General features: G+C 38.0%; 1 protein-coding gene across 5 annotated transcripts in view; it reads left to right on the top strand.

Moving 5' to 3' along the window:
* Nucleotides 1-16,945, top strand: part of LOC117453702 (capping protein-inhibiting regulator of actin dynamics) — a 53,952-nt gene that overhangs the window by 17,976 nt on the left and 19,031 nt on the right. For all 5 annotated transcript variants that reach the window (XM_034092620.2, XM_034092618.2, XM_034092621.2 and 2 more), the window contains 5 exons: nt 2,892-2,974; nt 6,825-6,993; nt 9,774-9,900; nt 13,561-13,701; nt 13,796-13,855. In XM_034092620.2, the coding sequence (XP_033948511.1) occupies nt 2,892-2,974; nt 6,825-6,993; nt 9,774-9,900; nt 13,561-13,701; nt 13,796-13,855 (580 nt within the window). The remainder of the gene's footprint in view (nt 1-2,891; nt 2,975-6,824; nt 6,994-9,773; nt 9,901-13,560; nt 13,702-13,795; nt 13,856-16,945) is intronic.

Genomic DNA, 16,945 nt, shown 5'->3' with positions numbered 1-16,945 from the left:
AGCGTCAAGTTGTTTAAGTAGGCTACATACATTTCCATGTGAAACAAAAATGTGCTGTTTTTACACATCTATTTACTGTATGAATGGTTGTCACTAAGAGGACACCATGTTTTAATTAAAGAGCTTTCTAGGTGTATTCAGACTTTTTAACTTTGAAGGGAGCCAGGCTAGCTGTTTCACCTAGCTTGCAGTCTTATGCTTGCGTAAGCTAACTGCCTCTTAGCTTCTGCTCCTTACTCGACGCACAGACAGAGGAAGGGTATTCATTTTATCTTAATCCCATCATATCATGTATTTTGTTTTTGCTATGTTTGGAAAATGTAATTTTCTTAAATGTTTTATGTGAGGGTGCGGATGGAAATTAGCTCAAAGCTAAATCTGGCACTGTTACGCTTGACACATTTTAATGTCTTAAGTGTTCATTACTGTGCATTGTCCCTGCCAAATAAACGATTAAGTGAAAAATGAAATGAAAAACAATAATATTATTTTTAAACAGCTAAACTATTCCTTATAAAGGCAGGTGTACCAGCATTTTTTATTATCACCAAAAAACCTCTCAACAAACGTTTTAACTATGTTAAATCTTGTGTACGTTCCCACTCAGTACATTTTAAAATGTCAATTATTGAGTCTTTGCCTTTGGTGGTTTGTTCCCTACTGAAAGAACATGTGTCAAGTTTTCATTCTCCCTAGGCACTTTTCCTGAGTTCATATCATAGACAACATAGTGTGTGTGTGTGTGTGTGTGTGTGTGTGTGTGTGTGTGTGTGTGTGTGTGTGTGTGTGTGTGTGTGTGTGTGTGTGTGTGTGTGTGTGTGTGTGTGTGTGTGTGTGTGTGTGTGTGTGTGTGTGTGTGTGTGTGTGTGTGTGTGTGTGTGTGTGTGTGTGTGTGTGTGTGTGTGTGTGTGTGTGTGTGTGTGTGTGTGTGTGTGTGTGTGTGTGTGTGTGTGTGTGTGTGTGTGTGTGTGTGTGTCAGTCATCAGACAGGAAATGGATTTGTCCAGCACTCATAACAGCAGCACCAACATCAGTGTGTCTGTTTATGACCATGTGATACAATAATACAAATATGGAAATACTGTTAATACCACGGTTTATTTAGGAGGTGATTTCACAGTTATAGTTTAATTCAGTTGTTTTTCTCTGACGTACATGATGATTCTCATGACCAGTATTAGGATGATGATCATAGCCAATGGTTGCATAACGGTAATACTGAAGAAAGCTGTAGCACGTCAACAAACTCTGGAATGTTCCATCCGTTTCTATAATAAAAACTAACTGTAAACATAGTGACAAGAAGCTCTCCAGACACTTCATTAATGGAGACAAAGAGCCTCTACACTAACAACAAACTGGGAACACATGGCTGTCTTGTAAGCTTTCTTAAAGTTACATCATGTTTCAGTACGTTTTAGGATGTGTTCAGACCAAAACCCAAACCTGAATTGTGCCCTGTTTTAGCGGTGCAATTATGGCCGGTGGTGTTTTTTTAGGATATTGAACATCTCTCTAATATTCGTAAACATCAGTACCCTTTTCTTAAAAAATTAAGACGGACTTACTTTCATGCCACCTTTATAAACACATGTTTTTCCTGAACTTACTGTGGATGCCTTGACTTTGCTCGCTTTTCTGGAAGCCCTTTTTTTTCTTTTGTTGCAGTAGGCCTACTCTGGTTGAGTCATAACAGTTCCCATTGCTGAAAGACGACAACAATAACTTTTATTATTTATTTTCTAAATCTCTGTAATGCCAGAAAAATGTTATCCCTGATATGCATCACACACATCAAGTTCAAACACAAATTTGTTTCTGTTTGGTTTGGTGCAAACTATTCAATTTCTCTATGCTTTTGTATTCATAGTACTTTAAGAGCATTGGTTTACTGTTGGCTAACAATAAGAGACAGCAGATGGTTCAGCATTTAGGAGCTGCACTATCACACGGCCTTTCAACTTCCTGTCTACAAGGATTATTAATAGTCCTGTGGAGTAAAATCATGCAATAGATTAAAAACTCAAACATACTGTTTTGTTTATTGTGATTACTTATTAAAAGAGCAGTATCCAATAGAAACCTCTTTTGATGTCTTGTAAAGGTTCGCGGCAGTGTTATTACCTCCGTTCTGTTGCACAATTCGAGCAATAACAAGACATCAGTTTGAAATGTGATTTCCATGTGTTTGAGTTTGTGTTACTGGTTGCTGGGCACCTGCTGGTGTTAAGACAGAAGTAGATGGCAGAGCAGAACATTGTAAACATAGCTGACATGCCTCTGCTGAGGCTGTTTGGATTGAAGTGAAGGATTGGACTGGAGATTTAAATCAGACTGAAGTGAAACATGACATCTCGAGTTTAAGGACCAAGCTGAACTTTGTCCCAACAAGAACACTTCACATGTTCATCTTTGAGGAAGATACTTTATAAGGAAGCTGCTTGTCATAGACAATGATACATTTTATCTCCCATTGTAAAGCGTCCTTGGGTTTCTTGAAAGGCGCTATGCAAATCTAAATTATTATTATTATTATTATTATTAAATGTACTCTCACTGTGCAGTACTGTGTTATTGCAGATGTTGCCACCCGCTCATGGTAAGAAACTTTTACAGGCAGTCACGACACTCCCAATCCGGACCTTAACCAGATTAATATACAGCGAGTCTGATCACAGTACTGCCACACAAATATGAAACCAGACAGGTGTAATAGATGGGGAAAAACAGTTTTTAGTTCATGCTTTTTGGTTTCCTAAAATACTAAACAAGCCCTCGCATCCTCCCTCACCTTTTCTAGGAATGTATCAGTGTACTGCTGTATTGTGCTCACAGTATAAATCTTTATTGAGGAAAAGTGATGCTCATCAGTCTCTCTCCCTGTCTCGCAGCAGTGACAGCGCTGCCATGGCGTCAGGACCTCCGGAGGGGATGGCCAATCAGGAGCCTGCTGAGGTCGCGGAGGAGTGCTCAGGTAAAGTTTTGATTAAATGTTCAGTTAAAAGTTTTCATGTGATTTCAGTGGAAAAAGGAACAAAAGACTAAAGATTATTCATAATGTAAAATTGGTCGAGATCAATGACTTTAATAATGGAAAAACTATGTTTGAATCTGCATTTTTTTTTTTAAGTGTTCAACTTTATACTGTATTTTTGGATGGGACCTACTAATTGGTGAACACCAGTGATTTAAAAAAAAACAGATCTTTGACTCTGCATGTGATATGAGGACACAATTGTTTCTCAGGACCTGCTACCCAAAGCTAAATAAGGGATAAATAGCCAATTAGTACATGCTTACTCAGTTAATAAATTAATAATTGTACACAACATTTAGTTTTTAACAGGATTTTATATATTTAAAAATGACAGTTTTTCTTCCACTTAGTCCCAATAGTCTGTTCCACTGCCAAGGAACATCTGAACTGCGATCACAGCGACGGAACTTAAAATCGAGGTTTTCTATAACTGTCCAAATCTGTTCACAGTTCATTTTCCATTAACCAGTCTTTCAACAACACCAGAGCCCATACCGTGATCTTATTGGTGTGTATTCCTGTCCGTCTTCTTCTGCTGTTCCCTTTAGTGTTTACTTCTTGTCTGTTTGCTTGTGCTAAAGTCCCTGTCCTCCAGCTCTCTCTGTCTTTGAACCTCTTTCCTTCTCTTGTTCTCTTTTCTTTCCTTTACTGGGGACAGTTTAACCATCATGAATCTAAAGTGTTGTGCTCTCCTCAAATCTAAACATTTAAATGTGAGCAGAGCGCCCTTAGCAGCGATCTGCTAGCGAAAAGAGCAGACCTCTCATTGTCCAGATCGACCAATCAGAATCAAACATTCAACTAAGCTGTGTAATAAGACAAAAATAACAAACTATATTATTGGGAGAATGGGTGGGTACTAGTACTGTATGACATCTACGTCATATCAGCGTTATGTGGACTGTGTACACACAGACACCGCAGAGAAGATCAGGCTAGCTTTAGATCTCATGGCTGCCGTTGGCAGGAAATGAAGGAACACAGAAAGCTATCATCATCTCACACACACACACATACACACACACAAACCCAGATGCACACTGTCGATACAGATGGAGAGCATGCTGCTGATATAATTGAACCAGTGAGAAGTGCATTCAGAGGTCAGAAAAATGTGTGTGTGTGGGTGAAAACACAGCAGGAATTTTTAGCTGAAGTACGCCTGGGATTATCGAACAGGCCAACTAAGTGGAAACAGTCTCTCTGCCCGAGCTTAATTCTGACTTTTCAGTGGAAATCTATTATTGCAGGAAACAGACCATTAGCACTTAGTGTGGCGAGTGATTTCTATTTGACTGGCATGATGGAGCTGCCAGCAGGCGTGACTCCACAGATCACTGAGTCTGCCACTCATGTCCGTCTCAATGTGTCCGAGTCAACCCAGTGATGGTGCCGGGCCAGCAGAGAGCTGCCGTTTCAGAGGGTCAGACTCTGTTCATAGGAATTATACAATGTTAGGCCTGCTGTCCTCATTATATTGTAAATAAGCAAAAATGCCAGAAACTAATTATCAAGAATTCACATGGATTATCTAGTAAAGTCCTACTGAACTTTTCATTAATTTTGGTGAATAAAACCTTCCCTGGTGGTGTTTCCATTTAGTTACAAAAAGTGAAAAAAAAATTGCATTTATATTAATGTTTTTGACCCAGCTATTTTAACACTTTTGATATACTGATTTGAGCTTTCTTTGCCAATTCAGATATTAAAAATCTAACCTGCCAAGGTGGAGATATTTTAGGTTCCCTCTTTTTCTCTCTCGCATTGTTTCCCTCAAAGGTCACCATCTTCTCAGTTTGTTATCTCAGGTCAGTACTCCCCTGATGATCTTGTTTTTATTATGAGAGTGTAGCCATGTTTTTAACTGAGAGAATGTACAGCATTTTGGTGAATATCAGCATCTTAGCCCTACAATGGCCATAGAGCTGCACTGACCTTTCATTGAAGTGGTGGCCTTTTTAAACTCTCGGAGAGCAGACCTTGAACTTAAGAGTGCATTGTGCCCAAAATAGTGATTGAAAAGGCTCCGTTGGATCGCGTTTCCTCCTGTTTTTTTCATCTTGGCAGCGCAGAAAGGCTTCAGAAAAGTTTGTTGGAAGCTCTGCAATAACACAAAGCAGTTTACTTTAAAGTCTGGACAAAAGAGAGGAGAATTTGCCAACATGCTTTACAGAAAGTGGATGAAAATGGCATTATCTTGTGTCAGGTGCTTTATGTAGACAATTTGAAGTGTTGCATAATGTGTGTGACTTGCTTAGTTGCATTTACCTATGATACAGAATGAATAAAGAAATTAGCTCAATCATTTTGACAAGTGTTCTTTAAGAAATGACCCAGACATGTTAAGCAGCACAAGGTTGAGATTCCAAACATTTTTCAGTGTGATTTAGTTCCAACCAGAAGGTGTATTTTTAGAGAAAGGAAGGAATGCTCAAGGATTCCCTGCAGGCAGAAAGACATAAATTACACAGCAAGTATGAAAAGAATCTGTCTTTTTTATGTATCGTCTGAAGCGTTTTGTTGACCTGGGTTAAAAAAATAGTTGGTTCACATTTTTATTTTATTATTTTTCAACAGCTCCATTTTTGTTCAATGCTCCTTTCCATTTAGTTTCCTTCTGTGTTGTGTCTCAACACGATCCAGACCGTGGGGATTATTTATTCCATTATTATTTCTCCATTGGAGTTGCTCCACATTAGATAACATTGAAACAATGACGATGGGTCTGTGGTGCTATGAAGCTGTAGATGCAGACCATCTTTAAAAGTGTTGCACTTCTATCTATACTAATGTAGGACTCACAATGGACATTAGAAAATACATTTCTTATTTTTCATCCCTTTTCCCTTGTAAAAACTGCTGACAATACCCACGATGCAATCTCTATAAACAGATAATGAGTTTCTCTTTGTAGTACATTTGCAGACCTTTTGTAGTCCAAGCAGTAATGACCAATCACATTGAGGTGGCATGGCTGCATGCAGTTAAAAAGTCAGTGTGGAGAGCAAATGCAATCTCCAAACCCATCTGGTCCAATGGTCCAACAACAATGACACTCTTAGTGATAACGGACACTATCTTTCAGAAAACTTCTAGTCCACATGCTAATAAAAAGCTAGATCCTGTTCATTCATTCCTGTTTGTGTAAAACATGCAACACTCTGAAGGTTGTTCGACGACAAACACTGTATAGTGGTTTGGTAAACAGTCGAAAAACTGCATTCTGCATTTTTGCAAAAAAACTGTTTATTTCTGCTTTAAAGTTGGGTCTTTTACTTTTTCTTGGGGCCAGCCTCAAGTGTCCAATGAACTATAGTTTTTTGCACTTCAGCAGCCCTGTTGAATGTGGGATGGAGAATTGACCAGGGGGCATTTCAAGTGTTGGATGACCTTGCTGACTGGAAGCAGTGTAAACTCTGTAGCTGTTTAAGGAGTTATATAGAGTTGTTGAGTTGTTCCACTGCGGTGCTACTTGAGCTAGACTCACTAGGGGGGAGGGTTTACAAGCTCAGGAGAGTGTGCGTGTTTGTATCTATCTTTATATATGCCAGTCTTGGTGTGTAGTTTCTCCAGGGATGCATACCTGGGAATTTACAGCCACGCGGAGCTCACTGCTGAAACTAGAGTTCATATGAGGGCAGTGTGTAAAGAAGCCGTGTGTGTAATTGTCTCGTTAACAGATAACTGCACAGTTAATTGTAAAGTTAGAGTGCGTCAGGAGAAAGTATCCGTAACGGGGTTGAATTAGATTATTTCATTTCCTCTCTTTTCTCATGTGTCTTCACAGGAAAGAAGAAGTCCAAATTCCAGACGTTTAAAAAATTATTTGCAAGGAAGAAGAGAAAGGAGCCGCCAGCAGCAGGAGCAGATGCTGGGCTCAAAGCCAGCGAATCAACTGACAATGTCGGCAAAACCTCCGAAAATAACACCCTCACTCGATCAGAGAAGGGATCTGGGTAAGATCAGACACAGATAGACAAAAACACACACCAACTGTGACGGCAACACTTTTATTGGCACAGTTATACACTCTAAAAGAAAATACACCGGCTCTACTTAAATAAATTGAGGTAACAATTTGCGTTGATCTTTTTAAGTATTTCCAATTGAATCGATTATTAAATTAATCCGAGTACCCATTTATAATCTGATTAACTCAATTAGTTCAGTACTACAAACATAATTGCTTTCACCTTTATAAACTAAATTAAGTTGAACCAACTTAATTTTAATCGTAAAGATGGAGTGATATTAACTTGCATTTTGTTTAATTTAAGAATTTATTTATTTAAGTCCATACTACTCAAAAATGTCCATGCTGTTACCTTAATTTGTTTGAGTATTAGAAACTCATTTATTTGAGTCAAAAATAATTCAAAATAATATACACATTTAAAGGTGGGGTAGAAGTTTGAGAAACCGGCTCGAGATACACTTTTTGTTATATTCCATGGAATGCTCTTAACATCCCGATAGCAATGAATATCTTCAGTGCTTTGACAAAAAATCCAATCTGTGGAAGCCGTAATACTGTAAAAAGCACGACCAATCATTTTTGCCGCCCCGGCTAAAATAACTGGATGGCCTACCTGCCTGTCAGCCTTCCATCTGTGCACAAACTTATCTCCTGCCCTCATTGGTCATGTGCGCGTTCGTGTGTGTTGGAGGAGGGGCTCTGGAAGGAAGTGGCAGATTTCCTACGGCTGTGTATTTTCAAATTCTAGCGCACTCGAGCTGGTTTCTCCAAAATTACCTACCCCACCTTTAAGTTCCACTTTTTAACAGTTTATTTTAAGATGTTGTTTACACAATGAAATTGTTATAACAAATGTTCTCAAACATGAAATAAAAGTAAATAGGCCTACAACAAATTAAAATTAAAATACTTCTATGTGTTTCTTAATGGTTTTAAGATCCTTTAAAAAACAGAACAGCTCACTAAATGCATTTTGGGTGAACTAGAAAGCATTTTTCTTTATGCAGCAACTTCAATATCCTTCACATGGGAATTCATATAAAGATTTACTCTGGAAGGCAAGTGAGAAATAATATTCTGGTGAACCATTTTCTTGGTCAAATGGTAAATGGACTTCATTTATATAGTGCTTTTCCAGTTTTTCACGACCCCTCAAAGAGCTTTACATTTACAAGGCAACGTTCACCCATTTATACAGAGGCTGCCATACAAGGGGCCACCTGCTTCTCATACCATGCCATCGGGAGCAATTTGGTGTTAAATATCTTGTCCAGGGATGCATCAGCATTACACAACCTTGCCATTGTTAGACTACCACACTACCTCACAGCCACAGAGGCATGTTTTCTCTCCTGTGTTTTGACTTAAGTACAGGGATAATCTTCCCTGAATTGCTTTTTTCATTTGTGAAACAGGTGGTGAAAAGTTTCAACAAAGTCTTTTTTTCTTGTTTATTTTTCCATCTGTGAAAATAAATAATTAAATAATTATGAAAGATTATGCCAGCAAACAACTTTTTCAACCTGTTCTGACAAACACAGAAGAGAAAATTATTTCACCTCTTTTCCTCCTCCGTCTGAATTGGTCAACCGCTTCGATATGTCCTGAACAATGTATTGCCAGCCAATAGACGTGCAAGTGTTATGTAGTGATGTCATTATGTTATGGGGGAAAAAAAACGAGTCCAATGGAGGTGTTTCTGGGATGGGGAAAGTGTTTGGGAGAGAAACTCCCTCTGGAGGGTACGTTGGGATTTTAGCCTTTGCAGACCATTTACATGCACAAAAAGCTATACAACACACTACATGAAAGGGAGAACCCCAAAAAGTAAAATAGGGCCTCTTTAGGTTATTTTGATTACTCTGATTACTTCCATTGCAGTCGTTTTACTGTGCTACACATTTTAAACCTTCACGGTTGTGTTTTTCTCATAAATCAATTTGTTTCAGGCTAGAAAAGCCATTCAAAAGACATTTAGTTGAACCAAAGCCAATTCAATAGTTTTTGATGGGTTGGCCGACCTTCACAATGAAATATGAATCCAGTTGTGGCAATATCATCTTCTTTATTATTAATATTCCCTAAACGTTACTCTTTTTTATCCAGCCACCACTATTTGTCAACCACAAGCATTTCAAGAGGTTCACCAAAAAAAGCAAAGCTGCTGTTAGTCGACACCATTTCATTCGCCTGCAGTAATATGTTTATATTACATTTGTTTGATTTCCTCAGCCTATTTAGATACATATCTCCTCTTGTGTAGAAAAGACAGAGATACTTAAAAAAGGAAGACGTTGTTTAACATCCAATTCCTGTTCATCCTAAGCTTAGGCTTGTGGCTTCCTGTTTTTGTTTCAAATAGTGGAGTTTGTCTTCCTGTGGACAGTGCTGATTTCCTTTTGTTTTCCCAAGCTGTGGCACTTCCTGCCTCGTCTACTCTTGACTTTTCCTCATAGTCACAAGATATATCTGCACCAATTTGACTGAAGCCATTCTGTGTTAATTGTCAAAGTGCATTAATTGGAATGGCCAAATGTTGTTGGACAGCAAACAAGAACAGAAAGGAGATTATCAATTAATTTTGAATGATTTTCTTTTGTGAAAAACTGGCAACCCCTAACCATTAAGGGTCAATTATTTGTTTTAAACCTCTGACCCATCGGGCCTACCAACATGCAGTTCTCTTCCTTCTGTTTGTTATGTTTCAGAATCTGTGAAACATCACTTTCTGCTTTGTTTATATCTTCCTGTTCCCCAAAGGTCAAAGATCAGCCTGGGCGGAAAGGCCTTGTCCCATGACTCTGTCTTTGTTTCGGACTCATCGGAGACCAACAATGCTCTGGGGGCATCTCAGGAGAGCATCCACGGGAAGGTGAAATCACTACAGGTAAATACTTATAAATAACCTAAGTGGTCCTTTAAGTTTGAGATACTTATCAGAGTGGCCACGTTTGAGCTCCTGTCACAACAAGTTGTAGTCTCTTCTTGGAGAAGAATAATGACCCTGACCTCCAAGTGCATGTTAAGACAAGCAAGGAATTGAAAGAGAAAGAATTGGACTGCAGGTTAATGACGCATAATAGGCAAATAAAGACTCACGACCTGTGTTTTTGGGAGTTCTGTGACCCTTTGCTGATCTGATACAAGCTGATCTGCTGTCAATGTATCCAGAGAAGCAGTGCTGATGTGTGTCACAAAGGGTGGTGTTTGTCACAGCAAAGTAAAGGAGTGGATAATGAAAATAAAAGCAGACAGTCGCTCAAATGTCTGTCACAACAACGGGCTAAAACGGGAAGACTCGAGAGCCAGACAGATGGACTGACTTCAAGTTAAACTGCTCCACTAAGCCAACTTTAGAGGAGTGAGAATTAAACAGCATCTTAAGGGGATTTGCTCAAAAGGAAAACTTTCTCCTGTGGCTATAACACTGCTCTAGAAAAGGGATTAGTTTGCAGACAACACAGCAACCACACAGGTGATCATTCATAATAATTAAAAAAATGGTACAAGTATGTAGATTAGATAGAAGTAAACCCTTGAGGTTAAAGCAAACACATTGATTTCTATAAACTGACTTTAGTGTTTCCGCCTCTCTCTGATCTGCCTGTTAAATTATTAAAAGAACAAAAATATATTCAAACTATTTAGGGATCACCATGTTAGGAGGTTATGGCATACAATAAGGCAAATTGCAACACTGTGAGGTGTGTATTATATGGGGGTCACTAACTTAGGATACCACAAACAATATCATATATTGAGGTCATTAGCCCAGTTTTATACCTGTAACAAATGTTTGACTTGCCACCAAACATATTTATTAATATGTATTTATATTGTTGTTTTATTGACATTAATTTAACTGTTACATTATATTTTCCTCATTGAATGTGTTACAGTCACATAATGGTGACCTCAAGTAAGCTAACTGAATTTGACATTATCATGGCTTTGCTATCATGTTCTGTAGCAGTTGAGATATTCACCCAAAAAACGAATTTGAGATAAACGGAACAAAACACAGTTAAAAAAGAAAGACTGGCTAACAGGAAATACTACCAACAAATGCTAACGTTATCTTGTTTGTTCGTTTTTTAGTTGGTCAGAAATACTAGTTACTCTTTATTTTGTCTGGATTCAAGTCATATTTGATGAAGATGTAAAACATGTAATGTTATATAATCAGTTTACACTCCAAAATTAGCAATAGGCCTACACTGAATTTCAATTATTAGCCAGTTTAGCTTCCAAACACAGCTGCTAATGGTTAGCTAAGACGTTGCTATGTCCTTGTTTTAGCTGGAGCTTATATCTGTTTCTCAGTGTGTTACTGTAACAAAATATAATACTACACTGTAAAATGTTTGGCTGTAAAATTACAGTAAATTACTGGCTACTAGTTGCATGGATTTCACAGTAATTTACTGTCAATATTTCACAGTAATTGAATGTAAATATTTCACAGTAATTTACTGTATATATTTTACAGTTAATTAGAATAAAAGTACAACTAAATACTGTGACTTTACAGTTGCCATGCCCATGGAATTACTGTGATATAGCAATACAGAGCTGTGGTATTATGGTACCTTGCTGTACATAAATTACAGTAATTACCTGTATGTTCACACTATTACTGTAAAAGTAATGCAACACAGTAGCCAGTAATTTACTGTAAATATACAAATCTAAATAATACGATAATATATTGTACATTTGACTGGGATTGTACTATAACTACACAATTCAATCGGCTCAATCAACAAAGAAAAACAAAGAAAATGCCCATTTAAACTTTGTATTACTCCATTGAAGTGCAAAGTACATTTCACAGTGTCTTGGAAATGTTGTTACGGCCCCAACCTCTACTCTGCGGTAGTGGCTCATGCTGAGACCCGCAACATGAAAGAATATACGCAGTAACCGGTACTTGGTAACGAGCATTTATTGATAATCAGCCGTTTGCTCACACAAGCTAAACGGGAAACAAAAAGAGGTCTGGAGGAGTGGCCAAAAGGAACAAACAGAAGGAGGGAACCCGAGGCAGCCACACCACGGGCCGTAGGACCCAGAGCTCCCCCGCCTAACCAGAAATCAAATATAAACCCTGTGGGAAACAAAATAAAGTCGCGAAAACTGGACTACCAAGTCCTCCAGGCTAAACATAAACACACCTGCAAAAATATGGCCTACAGCTCAGAATGGCAAAGAGGTATTCTAAGGAGAGTGTCTCCCAGCGTTAGGATAGGCGAGACATCCTTCTCCTCCAGCTTCTCTTTATATAGACACGGCTGAGTGGAATTTGGAACACCTGGGCAGAGGCGGAGCCAGGGAGACAGAAAACAAGGAGGGGAGCACTTAACACATGTCTACACAGACATCCACTCAAAGTCAACACTTTTTCTGAAGAATGTGCTGACATGGGGGTTTAAATTGCCATGCCTCTTTTTGGCTTTCGAGCCCGTCTCAGGATTAATGCCCAGGAAGCACCTGAAAACACTAAGCCAAGACAACAATTTCAATTTTACATAGATGTATATGTTGCATCGTTTATTTTAAGGCACATGCAGCGGTGCCCCTTTCAATAAAACCTGCACCAAAGACAGAAAGTAGTATTTAAAGCGAAGCAAGAGCGATAAAAGCAAGAAAATCACTTAATGTGTTGTGTTATCACAGAGGATGGTCTGAATACAGTATTTTACTGTGAAATAATACGGTAACATGTTGTGAAATCCTGGTAATCATTGATCCTGTACATTCACAGTAATTAACTGTGCCTGTATTGATTTCACTGTGACATTCTAAATTACAGTGTTATATTGTGAACATTACAGGTAAAGACTGTAAAGTGGTAAAACAGTAATTTATTGTAAAATATTACAGCTAAATATTGTGAAATCATGGTAATATTTTACAGTGTATCATTACAAAATGCAGGGGTCGGTGTCTTTCAGTCAAGGTCTTGGTGTGTGTGCCAGTGTCCAGTCGGCTAAAGAAAAGCTGCATTGTCCAGTGTTTGCTTTGCACAGGAGTCCTTGAGTGACTGTGACAGGGCAACACGTAAAAGGGAGATAAAAAGTCTGATAGTTTGAGTTTCTGTGATACCTTCCACACACACACACACACACACACACACACACACACACACACACACACACACACACACACACACACACACACACGGAAAAGCCTAAAATAAACACTTTATATCTTGAGTGCCAGCTGACACAAGTCATTCTCTGTTAATCATACTCTACATTAGTGGGGATTTTCGGGCTGCAAAGAAGGGAAACTTTGAAAACACAAAAATGTTTAGTCAAACACACCTTTGCTACTTTCTAGCTGTAGTTAAACAGGCTGTCAGATTTGGCTCTTCTCCATCGCCAAATGCACACATACTGACACACACACACACACACAAATACCTGGGAAATAACATTCACTTCCTGCTGTAATATCTACAAGTCTTTTCATTCTTAATCAGGTGTTTTGATCATCAGTAGATGACACACATGTACAAACACAAATATCATGTTTTTTTCTGCAGCTCCAGCTGAAGCAGGCCATCAGACTGGGCTCTCCTCCGTCCATCATGTGTGTGAAGAGAGCGGACGATGCTGGAACCATGTCTGAGGACGACGGCCTGCCCTGTAGTCCCCCTGAATACAACGCGCTTCACACAGTCATGGTAACACATTATTGAGTGATGTCCCACCCTGCAGTATACCTGAATGCTATTTTCAGACGGCGCTGCTAACAGTGATTTTGTCTCTTCATGTCAGAATAAGGCTCAGAGGAACAGCCGCATGAGTCTGGAGGGAGTAGACAGTGGCGATGACCAGGTAAACAAACACACCACCAATTCAGTTTGCACTCCTATAAAATGGTCTCTCGTCATAGCCAACTAACCCAGACTTTAAAGGACAAAGTTTAAACATGAGTTAATTAGACTTTACACACCTTCCTCTGGAGACACAAAAGGCTTTTTACAACTTAATTGGACAAATAAAGTAGAAAATGTCTGCCCATTTTAAGTTATGTTGAATTCAAAATAGATGTTGATATTATTTTTATCATATCTTTATTAATGCTAGGTAGCTTAGTAACATGTACACTGACTGTTGCTAGCACTGTAGGTAGCATACACAAAGGTATATTTCTGAAACGGGAATCATGATTCTGTGCAATACAATGTGTTGACCTGATGTAGTGACAATGATGTTATCGTCGCTCACAAAGGTACAGTGGAAACAATCAAATATGGAGATATCATGGTTAGTTGTTTTATTAAACAGCTACCGGCGTAGTGCTAATGTATTGTTGTAAGCTAGCAGCGGAGGTAACCATAAAAACATAAAACTTAACTTGCTGTTTTCAATGCAAGGCTCTGTGCCCAACCTCACGGTGAGCAAAGAGCAAATCGTGTTTTATGTAAATCGTCTTTAGGAATAATGCTGTGCTGTAAACAATAAATATCCTGTGTTTGTACAGAAAACTCAAATAACTCTCTGCTAGCTTCTTTATGCCATCTTTAATGCTTAATTAATAATTATTGGAGGGTTTTTTCACATGGGGACAGATAAACTCCCAAAGACAAACAAAATGACTGCCATGAGAAATGTAATATGTTTCACACGTGTTGAATTTACTGACGATGTAACTTTCTACATTGCAACTGTACATCACTGCTTTCCGTCATCCTTCAAGATGATCCACTTCTAAACACCAATATGTTGTGCTACAACGCAGTCTCACGGCATTTCGTGTTATAGTCACAACATTTAATCTATTGATTCATGTTCACCAACACGATTTTCCCCTTTTTTTCGTGTCAGACAGAACGATTTTAAAAGCAGATCCCTACAAAGCATATTCATTACTCGTTATTCTCTAATTGTTCATTAAAAACTGTATATAGTGGCTATTTTGCACATCCCTTTCAAGATTTTCGAAGGTTTATTGACATATCATATACACAACTACGGTGTAGTTATCCAATGAATGGAAAACTTGGGTTGCAGGTTCCTCAACAGTGCATTACAAGACATCTATCAATATGTGTGTACCTCCACCATTAAACTGTCATATTCTGCACATTTCTTATACTATCTACATACATAAGATTATAATTCATATGTATAATATCAGTTAAAATAAGTGCTTCAACATAGTTAACATTGCAGGAAAGCAATATATTAGATGTTAAGTACTTTGTCAGGCTTAATATGTATCTGTTGATACCCCCAAAGCTTTTTTGTTATTTAAAAGAAGACCTTAATCTAAAGTATTCTTTAATGTTTAAATAAAGGTTAATTAGTTTTTCTGTTTTGCACATCCTCCTATTAATATCTTTGTACATCCGGCACTAAACTGTTTTATTGTAGAGATCACTTACAATATCTTCTTGATTTTTTATATTCTATATTTCTATCATTGACTTTCTACTTTCCCCCCCCCCACTTTCCTCCCACTCTTAATACTTTTTTCATCAAATATAACAAATTAAAAAAATAATTCAATAAGGTGCTTTAACCACTAGGCAGTGCACACAATGTACACACAACATACAATGCCATAATAACTTTTTATTATTAGTGTAGGACACTTATGTATGTATAACATCTGAAGATGTGTAGTTTTATTCATGTTTTCACTTAATTTTACAGGATATTGCTATATTATTTCACATATTTTACTTCTGCACATTAATATCTGATTTGTAAAACATCACAGACAGAAAGTTATATCCGTCATTTAATGGTAAGCTATTGAAATTGTGAATCCATAGATGTGTCTCCCATCACCCAAAACCCCTGACTATACTCTCAACTCAGTATTTACATTCTTATATTCAAAGAAAATCAGTAATATCTTTAAAAACTACAAGTCCTTTCTATCAGCTGTGCACCGTTATGGTGTAAATATAACCTATCTACCAATTGGATGAAATATAAAAGTCAGCCGAATTACTATTGATACTGCAAGGAGACGTATTGTGTGAAGAGAAATTGAAGATGTTGTTTAATTGTTGATATATTTATGATCCACATCAAGTATTCAGTTTCGGCGGCAGTTGTTCCTGTTTCTCCAGAAGTCTTCTAATCAGGGCTCTATAAATAAAGAACTACGGCAGATGTGTAATATTTAATGCAGCCGAACCGCGTATTGCAATGCCGTTATGTGATGACTTTCAAAGAGAAAAGCAAGCACACTCGGAAGAAAGTATTATTTCCTTCTTTTTTTTTTATGTTTTTCGGATTTCATTTCGCATAAACACCATATCCCAACGTGCATTGCGGCTAAACAATCCAATCACCGAGCTTCAACCATAGCTGAGGATCTTGGGTAATCAGTTCAGTGGGTGTGTATCTGTTTCCGGTTATCTTATTTTGAAATTCAGTTCCTGACGGACGGCCAAAAAGCCAGAGATTATAGAACTAAACAAATAAATAAAAACAAGGATAATTGTGTGTTATTGGTGAGTAAATAACAGTGTGTTATTTAGAAAAGAATAACAAATTAGAAGGAAAAAATTTTTAAAAAAATACAGATTTCAGTATCCTGAGGCTCTGAGCCCCATTTCTTTTCCTCATTGACGGCAAAACAAGTCCGACATTATACGATTTAAAATGAAAAACAATAATCGTGGCTTGATATTGAGTAAGAACATGTTTTTATGAACCACACAGCTTCCGGTCGTCCAAGACCCGAGCGGACAAAAAGATGTGCTGCTGGCACGAAACATACTTTTACAACATACAACATTGCTTTTAAAATCGTTCTGTGTGACACGAAAAAAAAAAAAGGGGGAAATGGTGTTAGTGAACACGAATCAATAGATTAAATGTCGTGACTATAACACGAAATGCCGTGAGACTGGGTTGGGTGCTATCATAGAAACAAATGACAGTGAGTGAATATAACCCCTTCCC

The sequence above is a fragment of the Pseudochaenichthys georgianus genome, chromosome 10 (genome assembly GCF_902827115.2).
Source record: "Pseudochaenichthys georgianus chromosome 10, fPseGeo1.2, whole genome shotgun sequence".
In the NCBI taxonomy this organism is placed as follows: Eukaryota; Metazoa; Chordata; class Actinopteri; order Perciformes; family Channichthyidae; genus Pseudochaenichthys; species Pseudochaenichthys georgianus.
The sequence above is the reverse complement of the archived record's forward strand: the minus strand, read 5'-3'. Positions and strand labels throughout refer to the sequence as shown.